Source organism: Oxyura jamaicensis, chromosome Z (assembly GCF_011077185.1).
Source record: "Oxyura jamaicensis isolate SHBP4307 breed ruddy duck chromosome Z, BPBGC_Ojam_1.0, whole genome shotgun sequence".
NCBI lineage: Eukaryota > Metazoa > Chordata > Aves > Anseriformes > Anatidae > Oxyura > Oxyura jamaicensis.
Genome location: NC_048926.1, coordinates 21597066 through 21616268, shown reverse-complemented (window position 1 = coordinate 21616268; position 19203 = coordinate 21597066). Strand labels below are relative to the sequence as shown.

The following is a 19203-nucleotide window of genomic DNA, read 5'->3' as shown; positions in this document are numbered from 1 at the left end:
GGATATGTTCAAACTCCCAAGAAAATCTCATTATTTGTCAACATTACCATACAAGTTTGGTTTTCTTAATAAAGTGATGTTGTTCAAAAACTTGTTGAATAGGACTTTTATCACAAATGGGAAGAGTTTTCTTTATTGCAGGCTTACTTTATAGACTAAAACTATCAAAAGTAAATTCTTGTAAGCAATAACATAATTGCTCCTGAATCTAAATGAAGCAGTAGTTAAAATATTAAGAATCTGAGTTTTTGAAGTCCTGTATCTCAGAAAAATTTTCAGTGACAACAAAAGTCAGAACTTCTTTCACAAGAGGATTACAATTTATTTGATACAACCTCCTCCAGAAGAGAAAAAGGTATTCATTTACCTAACACATTTGACAGTTATGAGTTATTGTAAGACAGATGGATCTAAGGTCTCATGCTCCATAATCCTCTCATTCTCCTTAGACACTAACCACTGTTACTGACAGAATAATTTAGCAACCATTTCGACTGTCTTAAGACATGCATTAATACAGTCATCACACATACACATAGAAAACCCATTTAAGCCACTTTTGATTGCTTTAGATCTCCTCTCCTTTTTCTTTTATAGGCTACTTAGAGTAATTCTGTTATTACCTCAATACTAATTTTGTTCACTAGATCTCTCCCCTTTATTTCCTTTTTGTGTGTGTGTGCCTTATTTCTATGGATTTGTTTACAGTATCACTTATCTTTGTATAAAAACAGCAGAAAAAAACACATTGTTTAATCTCTTAGATAATTACAAAATCAAGTCGCATCAAGCCTCAGCAATCTTGTAATAAATTGTCTTATCAGTCCAAATTAAGATTCTTCAGCATTATGCTTTTATTTACTGCTCTAATGCCTATTTTCAACCCAGCCAAAGCTGTTCATAACACAGTATTTCCGAACATTTCCTCATTTGTTTCCAATATTTATCTTCTTGTTGTTGTTCAACACATCAGTATGGTGATGCCTGAGAAAACTTTCTTTTTTAGAATTCAAATATTTACATTGATATTTCAGTTATCCCGTTGGAATCAGATAGGCATACTAGGAAGGTGTTCAAATTACAGTAGACAAACTGTGGCTAATGCAAGGTCACACTGGAGCCAGATATGCCATAGAACGGGTGTTATTTCATTTTAAGGTTCAGATTAAAAGCTGTTATATTATGTATTTGCCCAACAACAGATTCTAAATAATACCATCAATGGATAGGTATTAACATTTTAAACTACAGAGCTAGAGTCCTTATGCTCCCCGCAGCAGGAATTATAAATTGAGGAGGACTATTAACTCCTCCTGTTGTTTCCCTGTCCACAGATTCTTTCTGCAAGTACTTGTGAAACCCAAAGAGGTAGGTGGGATTTTAATTTTTGCCTCTGTTGTGTTTATAATGAACTGGACTTCAGAAGGAACACAAAGTTCCTAGTAAGTAGGAACTGAAAATGTAAGTAGTAATAAACTACAGTTACTATTCTGTATAGTACATCATTCTGTATTACTACTAAAGTTCTTATTCTAACTTCATTTCCTCCTGAAACTCTTCAAAAGGAGTATTTGAAGAGTCAGATCTAATATTTCAAATGCTTATGAATTTCGTAAGATCTCTTGCATAATACCATTTGAAGTTTGTGTGGAAATAGCTTTTTGGTTTTGTTTTAAATGATTTAAAAACCATCTAGCAATTCCATCTAAGCAGCTGGTGCTATTACAAAGCAACTTATGACAAAAGCAAAGATAGGCTGAACATCAGGTCAAAGTACAAATACGAGTGTGCTATACAAAGCAATGTGATAAAGAGTATGTACATTCAGTATTTAGTAAATACTGGCCCAAGAGCTATTAAATTGTAGTAATTGTACAGAAATGCAGGAAAAAAGTAAATTTTGATGCTTTGTGCTTATTTAATAATAAAATCACAGATTTTTTATAATGAATGTATATATGCAGACTCATCACTTCAGTCCTATCTTGCCAGCTACAAAACTTTAACTCTGATTATTATTCTTATTGGTATTGAATACTGAGAAGTAAAATCATTTTATGACCAAAGGGATCAATTACGATTCACAGGGTACAGATGAATCTCAGATTTGGATTGTTAGATATGGCAGTTAGGTAGTTATCAATCTTTTCATATAATGATAAGAAACACTCAAAATGAACCTACGTTATTGATGTTTGCTGAATGATTTTAAAATTTTTTAGGGTTGAATCATTTCCTTATGTTGCATTTTGAACCAAATAATGGAAAATTTTTTGAATTCTGAATCAAGCTGAAAAAAATAAATAGGACAGGTTTTGAAACTTACTAACCATCTTAATTTTGCCTTCTTATCTGTAATTACAAGTGTGTGTACCTTTTACGTTGTCTTATCCATTTTATAATTCAACTAGAATTGAATAGCTTTGATAAATTTTCTTCAACTTCCCTGAGTCACCAATATTCGCAGATTAAATCAAGTTATCTTGATCCAAAACATAATCTTTGTTTTGCAACAAAATGTCCCCTCAAAGTTTTTTAAGGATAGCATCATACTTTCCAGTGACTGGTCATCTGGCTGTTTAAATGTGCTGCTACCATGCTGCAAAATAAACTACTTTCATGAGGGTGCAAACACTCACTAACCTTCTTTCTATAATAATCCGTGTGAAGTGGAGAAGATCTCAGACTCTTAATCTAAATCAATCTGTAAAAAGAGGACTCAAACTTTACTTAAACTTACTTAAAAACATCTTGGAATCACGTGACTTAAAGAATTGCAGAGATGGTACAGGAACAACACATCAGCCAATTATCATAGAATCATATTTTACAGTGCTCTGTATGGGACAATACTAGCCTTCTCTTGTTAAAATATATATATATATATATATATATGTTTTAAATACATGTGTGCATGTATACACGCTCCGAATACATACACTTTAAATATGTAGTTTAAAACATCTGATTCCAGTAATAAGATGTGCTAAATCATCTGTTTTTTTTTTTCCTACATGTTCTATATTCATACTTGAAAATGTTATTTAAAACTTGACAGAACTAGCAAGTAACAATACTGATGTCTGGAGCTGAATATTAACATTATTTTCATCACACTCTACCTTTAAAGCTTGAACTTGACCTTCAGTAGTGATGTCCTTTAAGAGTTCACAAAATGATCGACACAAGTCAACAGCATACATCTGAAATTAAATAACAGAAGCACAGAATGTCAGGGATAGGAAGGGACCTCTGAAGATCGTCAGTCCAATCCCCCTGCCGGAGCAGAAGCACATCACACAGGAACACATCCAGGCAGTTTTGAGTATCTACAGAGAAGGAGACTCCACAGCCTCCATGGGCAGCTTTTCCAGTGCTCTGTCACCCTCACCGTTAAAGTTTCATCTCATATTTAAGTGGAACCTCCTATGTTCCAGCTTGCACTGAGCTTTTTATGTTTACATATATATTTCAAAACAATTAGCGATATTTTTAACAGAGAAGATTTTAAATCATGGCATAATACCACTAGTTAACTTCTTTATAGAACTTCCATTTCGTGATATAACTTATCATAATTTTAATCTGGCAGGAGAATCAATAGAGCAATGATTACTGCCCTGCATAGGACCTTTTCACGTAGGAAGCTACTAAACTGATCAATGTTAATTCGAGATCTTTCAGAAATCTGATTTTATGGAGTGTTCACCATGTGCCATGAACAACATAATTCTATGATTCTAGGATTTTAACATTCTTATATACACAAAAATTACCTAGAATATAAATGTTAATCTTCCCAATGTTTCCCAACATGTGTTAAAAAAAGAAGAACAGTAACTCGCCAGTAGGGAATTAAGGTGTTTAATAAGGAACATGAAGTTTTATATTGTGGTGATGTACCTGCAAAAATTCAGTCGATGATAAGAAAATATAAGCATTGATGATCTTAAAGCAATTTTTGAGGTTTTCTGAACTCAGCTCTGGAAAACAAACAAACAAACAAGTAATTCAGAAACTCATAACCAAATTGAATACAATGAAAACAATCCACTTCTAAAACTGGTTTTCCTCATACAGCATTAAAGTGCCAAAGGCCTATAAATAGGGAAAAAAAAAAAGTTGTTAGATTCAGTACCATTCACATTCTGTTTCCCTGCTAGGTTACCAGGTTCAGCTCAAATGTTCTCATGGAAGCACAAGAAATCCTATGAACCCAAAAGCTAATTCTAATCAAGAAAAATAAAGTTTTGGATGTATTAGTGCACTAAAAAGCAACTGAAGACAGTTACAAACAAAACATGTATTTGAGAGTCCTGCAATTTCTGATACATCATCTCTTTCCTATTTGATTCAGTAACTGTTGCATAGAATGAGTGAAAGAAAGATTTCAAGTCTGCTTGTCTGACCCATGAGCCACATCAAATGGCATTGAGTTTCTAGACTGAAACAAGCTGAGCTTGTAGCTGCATTTTGAAGAAAGAGGTAAAAAGGCACATTCTCAGGGAGCACCCGATACACATATTAAAAATAACCCATATCAGATTAAACAAACACCAGGACCTGGCTAAGATCTGATATGCATTCCATGGCTTAAATGCATGAAATGTACATGAAAGTGGGGCTTACACCTAGTGATGCTTAAAAAGGAAAAACTTATACAGATAATTTTGCAGGACAGAAACTATGTCTGGTTTTCTATTATAATATCTGAAAACTTCTAGTGAGTTTGAACAGTTCCTTCTTTCCCTTCTCATTATAAAGATCATTGAAGTTTCTGTTATTTGACATAGCCCTTAGAGAGCTTTGAATGCATGATTACTTTAATATCTCAGTGATTGTACAGGTCATGCCATTTTAGATATTTAAATATCTTGACTTGAAAAGAGATGGACTTTCAAGTCATCCATCCAATATCCTCATCAAAAGATTCTAATATATTAGCTTTATTAGCATATTTTGTAGTCCGCCTCTATTCTACTCATGAAACCCCACCTGGAGTACTGCATTAAGCTGTGGGGTTCCCGACATGAGAAAAACATGGACCTGTTCGATTGAGTCCAGAGAAGGGCCATAAAGATGATTGGGTGGCTGGAGCACCTGTCCTACAAAAAAAAGGCTAAGAAATTTGAGGCTGTTCAGCCTAGAGAACAGAAAGCTCTGGAAGGTCTCCCCAGTACTCAGAGAATGTTGGGGATGTACTTCCAGTGCCTGCAGGAATGAATGTTGGAGATGGTGTCTGTCAGGGAGTGTAGCAACAGAAAAAGGAGTAATGGTTTTAAACTAAAGGACGGCAAATTTATATTAGACATTTGGAAGAAAGTCTTTATTATGACGGTGGTGAGGCAATGGAAGAGGTTGCCCAGAGAAGCTGTGGATGCCTCATCCCTTGAAGTGTTCAAGACCAGGCTGGCTGGGGTTTTGAGCAACCATGTCTATTGGGGGTGGGGGGTGGGCAAGTAGCACCACCCCCCCACTCCCCGGCAGGGGAGCTGGAACCAGGTCATCATCAACCTTCCTTCCTACACAAAACTATTCTATGATACTACAAGTATTGCGCTTGGTTTTTTTTGTTTTTTTCTTTCCCTAAAGTTGTTGCATTCTCCTTAGAAGCTTGCAGAATTTTTCTTACTGAATGCAACCATACATTAAGTTTCAGATACTGATGCAGTAGACAAATAAATAAACGGTAACCTAAACATGAAATACTACTGAGCTTTTGACAGCTGATAGGAAGATAATAAAAATCAAGTAGTAAAATTACAACAAATAAATTATTTCTCACTAGAAGAAAAAACAGGTAAGGCATAAACTACAAAATTTCATTTGCTCATTTGTGCATGAAGATCAGTGTTTACTAAAAGCATTTTTCACGTTAAACCTGATGCCTCTTAAACCAAGTATGTCTTGACTCTGATATACCCCAACCTGAAACTATATCAGATTCAGCTGTAATTTTAAGCAGTCTTGCTGCAGAATTGCATACATCCACAGAGAATATATTCCTGCATTCCACATTATTCAATCTGCTGCACTAAGAGACAGAAGAACCTCTGCAACCCCTCTGTAGGGCAATTATATTTCTTCAGAATTTAAACATTAACAGTGCCAAAATGAAAATTAAATATCACAATTATGCTGTGAATTATTATTGTACATCAGTGATAGCACTATGCTGTTTGAAGGAAGGTCAGCTATGCAAGTGAAATTACTCTTATCAAATGTAACATTCTATTCCTGTATCTTTAAGATTTAATGACAGCACTGATTACTTAAGAAGCAAATCTAATTGATTTGTACCACTCGCATAGAGTTCCAACAGCATTAGTATCTTGAAATGGATATGAAAAGCTCTTTCAAATTTATCTGAAAAGGAAAAACTATGTATGACATTTGGACTAGTTAAAAATCAAAAACTTTTTTTTTAATTTTTTCCCCCTTGAAGTTGACTGTTAAAAGAGACGTTTGACATATAACTGTGTTGATATATGCCACAAACCTGTGACATGGCCATGAAAGAGAGATGCACAAATGGCAAAAGTAGTGGGAATGCTTAAGACACTCAAAAAAAAATATCTAACTAAATCCCAAAGTAATTTTTATGTATCCAGCACTGGAACGGCTTGCCAACAGGCACATGAATACGTGTCATAAAAATTCGCCCAAAAGATCCAGGAGAAGCAAGGGTGAACAACTGCTTCTTTAAATTCCTAACTTAAATTTACAGCATAAAGTCAAACCCTGAAGTTACTGTTAACAGTAAAGATGATCATCTCCGGCAGAGAAAGCATAAGAGGAAGTAGCAGGGGTGTCTTCAAAGTTCAGGTTTGCCAGGTGCTACTGATGGGCCAGGAAGTAATCATAGACAAGATTTGGTAAGCATCATAAGAGCACTTCATAAGAATTGTGCAACAGGTGACATTCTTTTGCAATAATCTAGACATTAATTCATCAACAGGAAACAAAGCACAGCCACACGTTCCAGTTAAGTGATATTCATAGCACACTTCAAAAACTACCTGACAAGTTGTTCACAATGTATTTCATGCAATTTTATACCACTTCGCTAAAGAATATGGTGTATAGTCAGAACCATGTAAGCACAGGACCTCATCACAAAAACAAAGCAAAAGCTACAACACTGTGAAAAGCCAATGAACTCAACAATATACAATCTAAGACTGCCAGCCTGTTTTCTATGCCTCCTTAAACATATGATTACATACAAATGGTTATCAACACTATTTTCCACAGTACCTTTGGGTGAGAGTTATCAAAGTTACATATACAGTTCAATTCCCATAGGAGTTTGTCACCTATGCATACATGAATATAGTACCTCTGTGAGAGGTAACATTAGCATAAGTCTTAAAAATCATTATCTGGCAGTGAAGAAGATGAAATAAGAAGACAAAATGTGTACAGAACTTCTCTACTCCAGCAGAAAGACCTCTTGCTATAACTACTTTCTCCTCCTCAGCAGGACAGAGTATGCTGCCTCTTTCTGATGTCCAAAAATCTCATCTAAGAACTTCTTTCCTCCTTTCCTTCCAGCTCTTCTAGTTCAACCATCTTGACCTCTAATAGCACACGTTTTCAGAGGGACACAGTCGCTGACGGAGTAGTTAGTTAATCACATCAGAAACACAATTATATTAGTTGTGTATTAGAGTAATTCCATTCAGTAAATTCAATAAATTAAGTAAAATTCAATAAATTAAGAAACTGAATGTCATAAGGTTCATATTCCTTATACTGTATTTCCAACAAAATAATTTTGTGGAGTGCCTTGAAGATAGCTCCCTGCCAGCTCCAAAAGACACATGCAAAGCAATCATGTACTGATGACCTCCCCTTCACCAGAAGATTTGCTTTACAGCTTCCACTTTGGAAACATAACACTGAATGAGAACCAGACTCAAGTGCATTTTTTTCATTTATTTTATCTGAGAAAGTTACAGCACATAAGACATCAGGATCTTGAGACTAAGAATTTGAGGAACTCAAAATAAAAATTCTGCATCTGTCCAACTGAAAATAAACAAACTTGCCAGTTAAACTACTTTGTCCTGACAGTTACATCACCATGGTGGGAAGGATGGGTAAAGGAGTGTTCTTCTTATATGTTGGAAGTTTCCTATCATCATTGCCTCTGTATACTGGAGAAAGTACTGTAGAACTAAGACTGAGCAGTAATTTTACTAACTTGCACAGTCATTTCCAATTAACATATTTTCTTCTTCAGGTGGCTACAGCTTAAACTGTGCTGTTGCTTTAGATTTAAGTGGAGGATCCCTTTTACAGGTACAGGTACAATGTATCAAAAATCCAGGTGCCTAAGGCATACTGGAAATACTACAGTTTTTATAACTACATAGCTTTAAAATAAATTTAGCACTAACCTAAGATTCAAGCACTATTTCAACATTGCATTGTCATGTATATGATACATTGAAGCAGTCAAGCCAGATATAACAAAAAGGGAATTGCAGGCAAAATATGCATCAGAATGGTTTCTGCTTTCTGGAAAATATACACTATTTTGGACTATAGAAATCAAACTTTTTGACTGAAAAGACACACAGAAAACAAATGTTTCTCAGAAAAATGATCAAGAAGTAAACTAGTAACTCAAGGCTATACAAGGAAGTCGGACGAAGGAGCTCCTGGACAAACTCAAACACAAAAAGGAAACCTACAGATGGTGGAAGCAAGAATGGGTAACCTGGGACAAATACAGTGATGTTGTATGAGCAGCCAGGGGTCAAGTTAGGACAGCTAAAGCCCAGGTAGAATTGAATACGGCCAGGGATGTCAAGGGCAACAAGAAGGACTTCTAGAAGTACATCACTGATAAAAGGAAGACTAGGGAAAACATGGGGGCTCTCAAGAAGGAAACAGGAGACCTGGTTACGCGTGAAATGGGGAAGGCTGAGGTACTCAATGACTTTTTTGCCTCAATCTGCACCAGGAAGTGCTCTAGGCACACCACCCAAGTCGCAGAAGGCAAAAGAAGGAACTGGGGGAATGAGGTGCACAAGTCCTGTAAGATGTAACCAAAGGACCTAAAGGAACCAGTGGATGAAGTTGCTAAGCCATTCTCAATCATGTTTGAGAAGTTGTGGCAGTCCTGTGTAGTTCCCATTGATTGGAAGAGGGGAATCATAACATCTGTTTCTTTAAAATGGGGAAAAAAAGTCAACCTGGGGAACTAGAGGCCATTCAGTCTCAACTCTGTGCCAGGTAACATCATGGAACACATCCTCCTGCAAACGACACTTAGGCACATGGAAAATAAGGAGGTGACTGGTGACAGCCACCACAGCTTCACTGAGGGCACACATGCCTGACATATTTGCTGGCCTTCTACAATGGGGCTGCAGCTTTGGTAGATAGGGGAAGAGCAACTGACATCCTCTGCCTGGACTTGTGCAAAGCGTTTGACACTGTCCCACACAACACCTTGTCTCCAAATTAGATTTGACAGATGGACCACTCCAATAAGGAATTGGCTGGGTGGCTGCATTCAGAGAGTTGCAGTGAATGGCTCAGTGTCCAAATAGAGACCACTGACAAGTGGTGTTCCTCAGGGGTCAGTATTGGGACTGGCTAAATTTAACATCTTTGTCAGCAACATTGACAGTGGGATTGAGCACACCCTCACCAAGCCTGCGGACAACACTGAGCTGTGCGGTCAACATGTTGAAGGAAACAGATGCCATCTAGAGGGACCTTGACAAACGAGAAGTAGCTCTCTGTGAATCTCACACAGTTCGGCAACTCTATGTGAATGGTCCTGCACACGGGTCAGAGATATTCCAGGCACAAATACAGCCTGGACAGAGAGAATGGATTGACAGCGGTCTTGAGGAGAAGGACCTGGGGGTTCTGGTTGATAAGAAACTCAACATGAGCCAGCTATGTTTTCTTGCAGCCCAGAGAGCTGGCCATCTGGTTCTATGATTTCATAATACATCCACATTTTGTCTGAAGAGTGTGCCACGGTTTCCATTCATACCTATTACTACCATGGGATTTATTGCTTGAAAACTAAGCAGAACAGGGTGGGCAGAAAACAGAAGCAGCAAATGTAAGGAAAGCACAAACACAGGCCATTTCTGAACTTAACACGAGTGGTAGTGTGATACTACCATAAAAATCATGACCACTTCTATACTGTGAGTTGCCCAGAGAAGACCACCTACTATTAACACAGAACAAGGAGGAGAAAGGGAATGTTTGTAGACTAAAAATTTCATTAAGCAAAAATATTTATATAATGAAATTGAAATGCGAAATTTTTATACCGCATTTATTCACAAAGAAAAGAAAGCTGAACCTTAATTCTCATTAAGTTTATATTTGGCAACAACTCAGGCAAAACTACTGCCTTTAATTTCAGCATTGCTTGTCCAATACACTTTTAAACATTTAGGGAGTTTGAAAACCTCGTATGTAATTATTGACCAAATAATGGAAAAGCTAATAATGGAAACTTCAATTCTTGAAACTGGAAATCATCATTATGGCTGTAAGCAGAACGGGCAAATATATAACCCACACCAGTAAAACTCAGCAAATTTGGTGTTAGATTTTCAGTAACGATACTAGAAGTTGAAAAAAAAAAAGCAAACTGAAGTTCTATTAGTAAAAGGCTCACCAAGAAGGGCGGACATGTTCTGAAATATTCTCAGGAGTTCAGGTGTAAGACAAGGACTATTCTCCAACGTCACTAACCTAAGAATAGATTGAATGAAATAATTCAGATGACTTATGAGTAACATTGACTAATTATTTTGACAGATGTAAAGCATTGTAACTTGAAGTAACCATGTACATGACACACAAAACACACATAACAATTGCATGAAGCATATTTCAAGTCCAGTATCAGTCCTTTACAGTACATAGAATCATAGAACCAATCATTAGGGTTGGAAAAGACCTCCAAGATCATCCGGTCCAACCACTGCCCTGCTACCAATGACACCCACTAAACCACGTCCCTAAGCACCACATCCACCCTTTCCTTAAATACGCCCAGGGATGGTGACTCCGCCACTTCCCTGGGCAACCTGTTCTAATGCCTGACTGCTCTTTCTGAGAAAAAAAATACACATTAGTAGAGTCATTGGTTTTGCTAAAGGTATTAAAACAAAGATATCCTACTGGTGGTTTTTGTTTGTTTGTTTTACAGGTGGGAGGGTTGTTGGTTTAAAAAAAAAAAAAAAAAAACAATGAACTAACAAAGCCTCAAAAATGGAGCAGTGAGAAAGTTTAAGCATCCAACTTGGGGATCCTGGGCTGAACTCAGAGAAGATGGAAGATGGGAATATTGATTATGTAAGGACTAGGTATGCAGTGCTTCAAGAGCTACAGTAAAAAACTATTTGAGATGGTTTCAGCATCCCACACATTTCTGCCTTCTCCATTCAGATATCTCTGATGCTCTAGAACAACATAAAATACCATATACATTCTTCAGCATTAGGCATCAGAACAACCACCTCAAGATCTGCATTAATTTATCATAGAATGGTTTTGGTTGGTAAGATAAAATACGAAAGTTCTGATCTGAAACCTTGTCTTTAATTTTGTGAAGATCTTGCAATTTAAAGTTGCTCCTCCCACCAACAGCATTATAAATCTTAGTTTGTAATATAAAAAACATCATTTTCAGGTTAGGCATTTGAACTACAGATACTTATTTACAATTTATATCTAATGAATATCTCACTGTTTTAAGACAATTTCAATATATTCCTATCCTGTAGGAAAAAAATGTGCTGAATTTGTTTCAGGATAAGTTTTCTCCCTTTATACGAGGCAGTTAAAAATAGATCAGTGCCACTTCTTATTTTATGCTCAGTCACCAGATAGCATAAGATAGCATGACACCTGAAAGATAACTTCTCCATTTTATTCCTTTAGAACACACCATCTCTTCCAGCGACCAGCTCTGAGAATCAATGGGTTATTGTGCCCAAGTCAAGCATGTCAAATTGTTAGTTCAGCATGAACACTGAAGAGATTCTAGACTTTGTCTTGTTCTTTATTATCTAAACAAAACCATACGTTGCTACGAACTGCCTCATAAAGGATTTCCTACTCAAGTAGTCACTTTCAATTGTGTTTCTTTTATCAGCATTTTAACATTACTTCTTAGAAGATGTCTAGTATAGATGATGTCAAGGTAAGATATCTAGAAAGCTTTTGTTATATTCCTTTTTTTTCTTCTGAAGATATAAAAAGAAGAATTAAGTATTAGAATTTGATAAAGAATTTTCTTACCACAACTCCAAACCGTCTTCCAGAAGATAGACATGTGGAGGCTGGGAAACATCTGTACTTAGCTGAATAACCGGAAGTAGAAAAGGATAGAGATTTTTGCTGTCTGCTCCCAGGCCCTGTAAGAGTAAACAAAAAAAAATATGTAAAATGCTTCAAAAAAAAAAAAAATTAACTCAATCATTTCATGGATAGAATTGAAAAAGATCTATAATGCTGTTCTATTTATACACTGTAAACACACAGTTGAGAGATCAAACACTGAGCCTGCTTCCATTTAATACAACATGAAGCTGCTTAGTTTGATACTCAAGCTTTTTCTAAACGAGTCTTGAGAAATTCATATAAACTTTTGGAGAATGAGCAGCTACCAATGGTATGCAAGAACAATACATGTTCCTAAATAACATTCACTGGTCATTCAATTTCTTGAAGAAATCATAGCTTTAACAAATACTAAATGATTACATGCTGAATAAATTATGGCTAAAGATCAGAAAGGAATTACTTTTTGGAAATTACCACATCTTACATCTTTATACAAATTCTAAGAACAGAAGAAGTGTTTGATTTCGTTCCTAAACAAAAATTCACAGACTAATGATAAAGTTTTTTGTTTGTTTTTTTAAGTGATCCATAAGTCATATGCAAAGATGTCTTCCTTCCCAAGGATGTAAAATACATTTTTCTTACATCAGTTAATAATAATAAAAAAATAAATAAAAATACACTCAAGATAACCATTGTTGAAGCTACTCATAAATTAAAACTAATTTTACAAACACTGGAATTCTTAAATTGGAAACTACTGGCCATTTTGAAATATTACTACAGGAAAGAACTAAGGCTAACTGAATGCAGCTTTTATATGATTACTAATACTTGTAATCTTAAGTCTAAATTATCTGTGGTTTTTCAATTAAGGTTTTATTTTGTAGAATAATGTATTATTCCTATTTTTAAACTAATGTTGATTAAAAGAGAAACAAGAGCAAAGAAAAAGAACCTTCCATAAATGTGTCTAAACTCTTTTGAGTTTATTTTGCTTTGGCCTCCATAGTGGTCTGTAAGAAATTCCACAATTTATGCATTATGGAATTATTATTTGTTTTTTTTTTTTTTTTAAGAACTAACCTGCCTTTTAAAAGAACCATAACTTTTATTTTAGATGTAATGTATAACAGCTCCCTTTACGCTTTTATTCCACTGTTAATGTTTTCATAGACCTCTAATAATATCCCTTTAGTCACACCTTTCCCGAGGTTCAAGACTGACTGCATACTCAGTCTTTTCCTGTATGGAAGCTACCCTACATCCTAAAAGCCCTTCACAATCTTTGCTAATTCTACATTTATTTATTAGGAGATACCGTATGGACTAGAAAAAGTGGGCTGGTGGGATATAATGCATATTAGGGAATTGTTTAATAGCATTAATTCTGCAGGCAGTATATGGTTATAGATTTATTATTATTTAAATTAACTTACTGCCTTTTATTTGTATTTTTTTTCCTGCCCAGAGCAGTGATATTTCTTGTTATTTCAGATTCAAGGATTTAGTTATACCTACATCTTATCATTGTCTTTGCATAAAGCCGCAAATAATTTCTATAACGTACCTATAGTAAGCATATAGAAGAATTACAGAATGCATAGTACTATAGCACAGAAAAGCAGGGAAGAAAGGCAAATTACCATCAGGAATTCACGCCCTCCTCCCACCCCCCAAAAAAGGTCAAAACTTGTTTATGTGACTACAGATTACCAGCAACTGTCATTTAGATACAACATTGCACATTAATGTTATATAGCAAAATCTAGGTCTAAAAGTTACCTAGATTTCTTGAGTTCTGAGAACTGTAAGACAGTAAGTGAACTATACAAAATTAACTAAATGAACAACTATCTGTAAATGAAACCTAATGTTGATAAACACCACCAATATATTCTGAGCCAGGAAAAGTTTCCTACAACATGCAGAACTACAAAAACAAAAATCTACAACAATCTACAAAACAATGGTCTGAATCATTTTATTCACCTTTATTCTCAGTATTACTACTTTCATGTTATTGCACTTAGAAGCTGCAGTCATTAACAAAGTTAAGGTGACAGACCATGTTCAAAAAAAAGTTTAATAGTTCCGACAATACCATTTTAAAACATACATAGAAAAAGACGAAATACTCAAGTATACTCAAAAAGAGACTTAGAAGCATGGATGAATTCTCAAAAGAAAACCATAATTTGAAATATAAACACAAGTGTACGTGATGCAAATCTATTATATAGCAACACAGGCAGCTCAAAGCTGCTATTACCTCTGCTCCATGTAACACATGAACAAAGCAGAAGAGAACATCATAAAAGCTGAAAAAAAGTATTTTTCCCCATGTGCTACATAATGTTGCAGAAATTATTGTAAGAGCACATTACAGGTATCACAGGTTATACAATAAAAAGACAACAGTAAAAATGGTAACAGAAGTGTCAGAATGCTAAATAAACAACATGACCCATAATTAGTTAATGCCAAAAAAACATTGAAAGACATTAAACCAAACAGTCAGGATTTAAACGATAAACATTTGAGGATAACCTGATTAAAAGCCAAATAAAAAAAAAAAAGAAGGCACCACTCTGAAGCTAGTTATGATGTCCTTCTTCTTGGCCTATGATTTAGAAATGGCTCATTTTCCACATAAAGCCTGCAACCAAAATAGGAATTTTGCATCCCTGAGAGCTGAATGAAACACAATGAGGAAACAGGTGCACCTGTACTGCTGAAGTCTGAAGCATATACATTGTTTGTCAGAAGAGACTGACATTCCCTCTTGTCTTCTGGGATACAAAGGAAGCCAGAACAAGATGTTACACAGACACTAAAAGAGGATCAATTCCCAGATTACAAAACCAAACTAAAATGCTCTAGAACACAAGCGTATCTGCTTAAAGAACTGCTTTTCCTGAAGAACCCTCTGGAAACAAAACAGTTGAATACTTAACATTAGCTGTGGTTATCTCCATTCATAGCACTATGTTTTTATAAGACTGAATGGCATTTAAAAATAGTTTTTAAAGCCAAATTATGTAAAGTATATCCAATTTATCTATATAAATATGTAAAAACCGCCCCTCCCCCCAGCACACACACACTGAGAACCTGCAGACATGGCTGGTAAGAGAAAAGAGAAGGAGACACTAGCAACATTTTTGACACCTTACCTGAACAAGATGGATTAGGGTGGTTAGAATGGCACATCGTAGCATATTGTGCTCTTCGCTCTGTTTCCAAAGGAGTGGTAAATACTGAACCAAACATCCTACATATGGTCGTATCTGAAGTTCAGAACACAAATGTGTTTCTTAATATGTGAAAGAATGCCATTAATTTACCCCATATGTGATTTCTGACAGATTTAAGATGTCTTAAAGCAGCATATTCCTTATTCTGCAACTGAAGTTATTTCTGATTGAATAGTGGTTTGAAAACAACATGCTACCTATGGTAACATTTGTGGTGACAATAAAGCTTAAGTCTTAAAGAGAACATGAACAGTAAGTTAATAACTGAAGACATTTTTGTATCAGTATGATAAGCATCTTCACTACAACACAATTGCTGAATCTTTTAAGAAGCCCAGAAGCAGTGCCAGGAAAAAGGATCCTTAGAGACATATATGTGGTTCCTGAATGCTATTCTACACTAAGTTTTCAAACATACTAAGTTTCCAGAGCAGGACACTCATCTGAAGTTGTTATATCTATCACCATCATATTTCTGGAAAAAAAAAACACTGGACTTCAGCAAAGAACCACAAACTCTCAATTGCAAGCAAAATACCCATGAAGTTACCTATTGCACATTTTAAGTGTATGTCTACTCTCTTGACACCTGTAACAGCAGGACTATTAACAAGCTAGAGTTTTATTTTCTGTGCTTAAGAATTAAGCATTTATCAATCCCTAAAGATTATTTTAAATTTAAGAAGTTTTCCAAAATGGTGAAAAGTACAAAAAAACAAGAATAATCAAGTAAACTCAAATATAAATATTCCAATGTAGATCAAAACTTAGACTTTTTCAGAGAAGGAATGACATAAAATTTTAAATAGAAACAAGAAAATTGTCATTTTCCACTGAATTCTAGTTCAAACTAACAATGTCAGCTCTGGGGAGAAAGACAGAATCACTACAGGGTTATATCTACCCTGTGATAATGACAAGAATAGAAGAGCCCATGACAAGACACTAAACATAGTTCTAAAACCTATATAAACCCTTTCGACCTCAGTAATATTCACAGATAGTGTCATCTAAGAAGTTTCTCCCCTACTAAAAAGAAAGCACAAATAAAACCACACACCAACTGCTTTCTCTCAGAAACAAGAGTCAATAGCCAGATGCTAGCTTTCATCCACAGTTATAAAACACCAAGTGTTCATTCAAAACAAAGACTGCGGAATCGCCATTCTCAGAAATATTCAAAATTCAGCTGGAGAGGGACCTGAATAACCTCTGACATGCTGTGAGCTTGCGTTGTACCTCCAGATGGTTGTCCTAACCTAAATTTTTCTATGATGCTCTGTCAGGCTAAACCTTTAGTCTACTTTTTTCCTACAGTACTTAATAATGAATTAACCTTAACAGACTCATAAAGACTCTTACTGAACTTGCTTTTCCTGCTGCTTCCATGGCTGATATAAATACAAATGCAGGGAAATCTGCTGTCATGTTGACTTTTCCTACGATGGAAAATTAGGAGAGCTACATTTGGCTCTCAGACGGGATTACTTGTAGAAGGTGGAGAAACTACAAAGCATGCACTGTCTCTGCCCTTAATAGAGTAAAACAGCAAAACAGAAAGACAAAAGCAGTCAACAACTCATTTTTATATCTGCAAAAATATCTTTTAAGCTTAAACCAAATAGTATATTTTAGCAGAAAGTTGGTAACTGCATGCAAAACGCCAAGTTTGTATTAACTAGTGCTGTACAGGCAATCCTGATCCTTACCCATGCCAATGAGAAATAAAGTTAACTGCATTCCCTGGGAATGTAAAGCATTTTGTTCCCAGAAACATCTCTTTTAATATATAAGGTTTAATAAAGTTATAGGTCAGATGAAAGACTAGAATACAAAATGGAAATAAAAAAAAGTGCAAGAAATGCATTAAAATAAGCAGAGGAATTCATTCTGTAGTCCAAAAGGTTAGTGAATGCAAAAAATAGCTAGTAATTTTAAAAGTTATAGTAATGGAACAAGAACAATATTACACAAAAAGATAAATGAAAGCTAAGAAGTAGATGACCTAATAAAGGAAATAATATAGGCACCTACCATAACAATAACCGGTTGACTAACCAATGCCATTTTTCTACTATTTTTGCAGAAGCCAAAAACAGTAAGTTCTCTGTGGTGTTACTACAAAGCTAACACTGTCTGAATTCTGGAAGAAAAAATACCTGTACATTGACTCTTTCATTCACACATGACAGAACATGAAGAACATGCATTTTTGTGTCACATTCTGTTACTTCCTGAAGCAGCTGAAAGAGCAGTGTAAACATGGATTCCAAATACTAAAAGAAAAAAAAAAAAAAACAGGGATGAGACCATCAAAAATACTATACAAGAATCATAGAGCATCCTGAGTCGAAAGGAACCCACAACATTCATTGACTCCAACTCCTGGCTCCACACTGTACCACCCAAAAATCAAACCCTATGTCTGAGAGTGTTGTTCAAACAGTGCTCTGCCACCGTCTCGATGAAGAACCTTTTCCAATCAGTGATATTAATTGGTAGTATGCTTACAACACCGAAAGATTAAGTGTCTTTCAAAGTTTATAAAAGTGTGCAAAATGTTACCCTTTCATTTGGAAAAATGCAACACCGGATGTTCAGCTAACCAACATAATTCAGATACGCTCTTACCTAACAGTTTAAGTATGTAATCAATCTGAACACAGATCGTTTTCATGTTTCAGATGGTATGAACGAGATTTCACAAATACAATTATATGAAGCTGAAGGCCATCACTCCAGAAGGAACACTTTGCTAGGGTTAGAGCAAATATATGGTCTTCTAGCTTTTGAATCAGCAGGTAAATTTTAGATTTTGAACTTTAAAAGACATCTTAACCGATTCCAATGTTCAGAGTGTAGATACACTCTGCATTTTGTTCCCTCCACCTCCCATCAAAGAGTTACAATTAACACACAGGTCATAATCTAATGAGGACGAACACCTGCTAAATTTAAGTATCAAAATAAATCTTTGCTGCATTTATAAGTAGCATTTTAATTGTTTACTCAATGCCGGCAATGATGACCACGTTAGGAAACACCAAAATAGCAGAACAAATCCATGTTTTTAATTCACTATTTTAACCACATGTCTATGTTTACTACTGATGTGCAACAATGTTGGAAAGTACTGCTTTAAACAGGCAAGAAGGAAACTATTCACTAGCAACAGCATACATACTGTCTGAGCATGAAAAAATCTTAGCATCTGGTAACACTTGGTATATATAATAATAAACACCACAAGAAGAAATTGTAATAGTCATAACAGAGAGGTTTTGAATTGTCTGTCTGAATACTGCACGTTAACAACCTTAAAGGCAGCAACATGAATCTTCACATTTTGCCCTATGAAAACTAAAAATAAATGCACACACATACACACTGATTACTAAATAGCTTGGTTTAAAATGAAATAGGACATGATGTTTTTTCCTGCTTTTCTCTACGGATATGCCAGCTCATGAGAATACATCCATATAAGTGCTCTTACCGGTAAGAACTGATCAGTTCTGAATTCAAAGTCATCAACAGGTAAAAAAGCGATTAAGGAAAGTAATACACATTGTACAAGACTACAGTAAGGTAGTGTTTTCTGAATACATAA

General features: G+C 35.4%; 1 protein-coding gene across 4 annotated transcripts in view; it reads right to left on the bottom strand.

Annotated features, from left to right (window-relative positions):
* The window catches only part of IPO11 (importin 11), a 103628-nt gene that overhangs the window by 43162 nt on the left and 41263 nt on the right, over positions 1–19203 (bottom strand). For all 4 annotated transcript variants that reach the window (XM_035309037.1, XM_035309039.1, XM_035309040.1 and 1 more), the window contains exons 20-26: positions 19090–19130; positions 17753–17869; positions 15513–15626; positions 12292–12407; positions 10661–10737; positions 3904–3983; positions 3123–3203 (exon numbers count right to left, since the gene is read on the bottom strand). In XM_035309037.1, coding sequence (XP_035164928.1) covers positions 3123–3203; positions 3904–3983; positions 10661–10737; positions 12292–12407; positions 15513–15626; positions 17753–17869; positions 19090–19130 — 626 coding nt within the window. The remainder of the gene's footprint in view (positions 1–3122; positions 3204–3903; positions 3984–10660; positions 10738–12291; positions 12408–15512; positions 15627–17752; positions 17870–19089; positions 19131–19203) is intronic.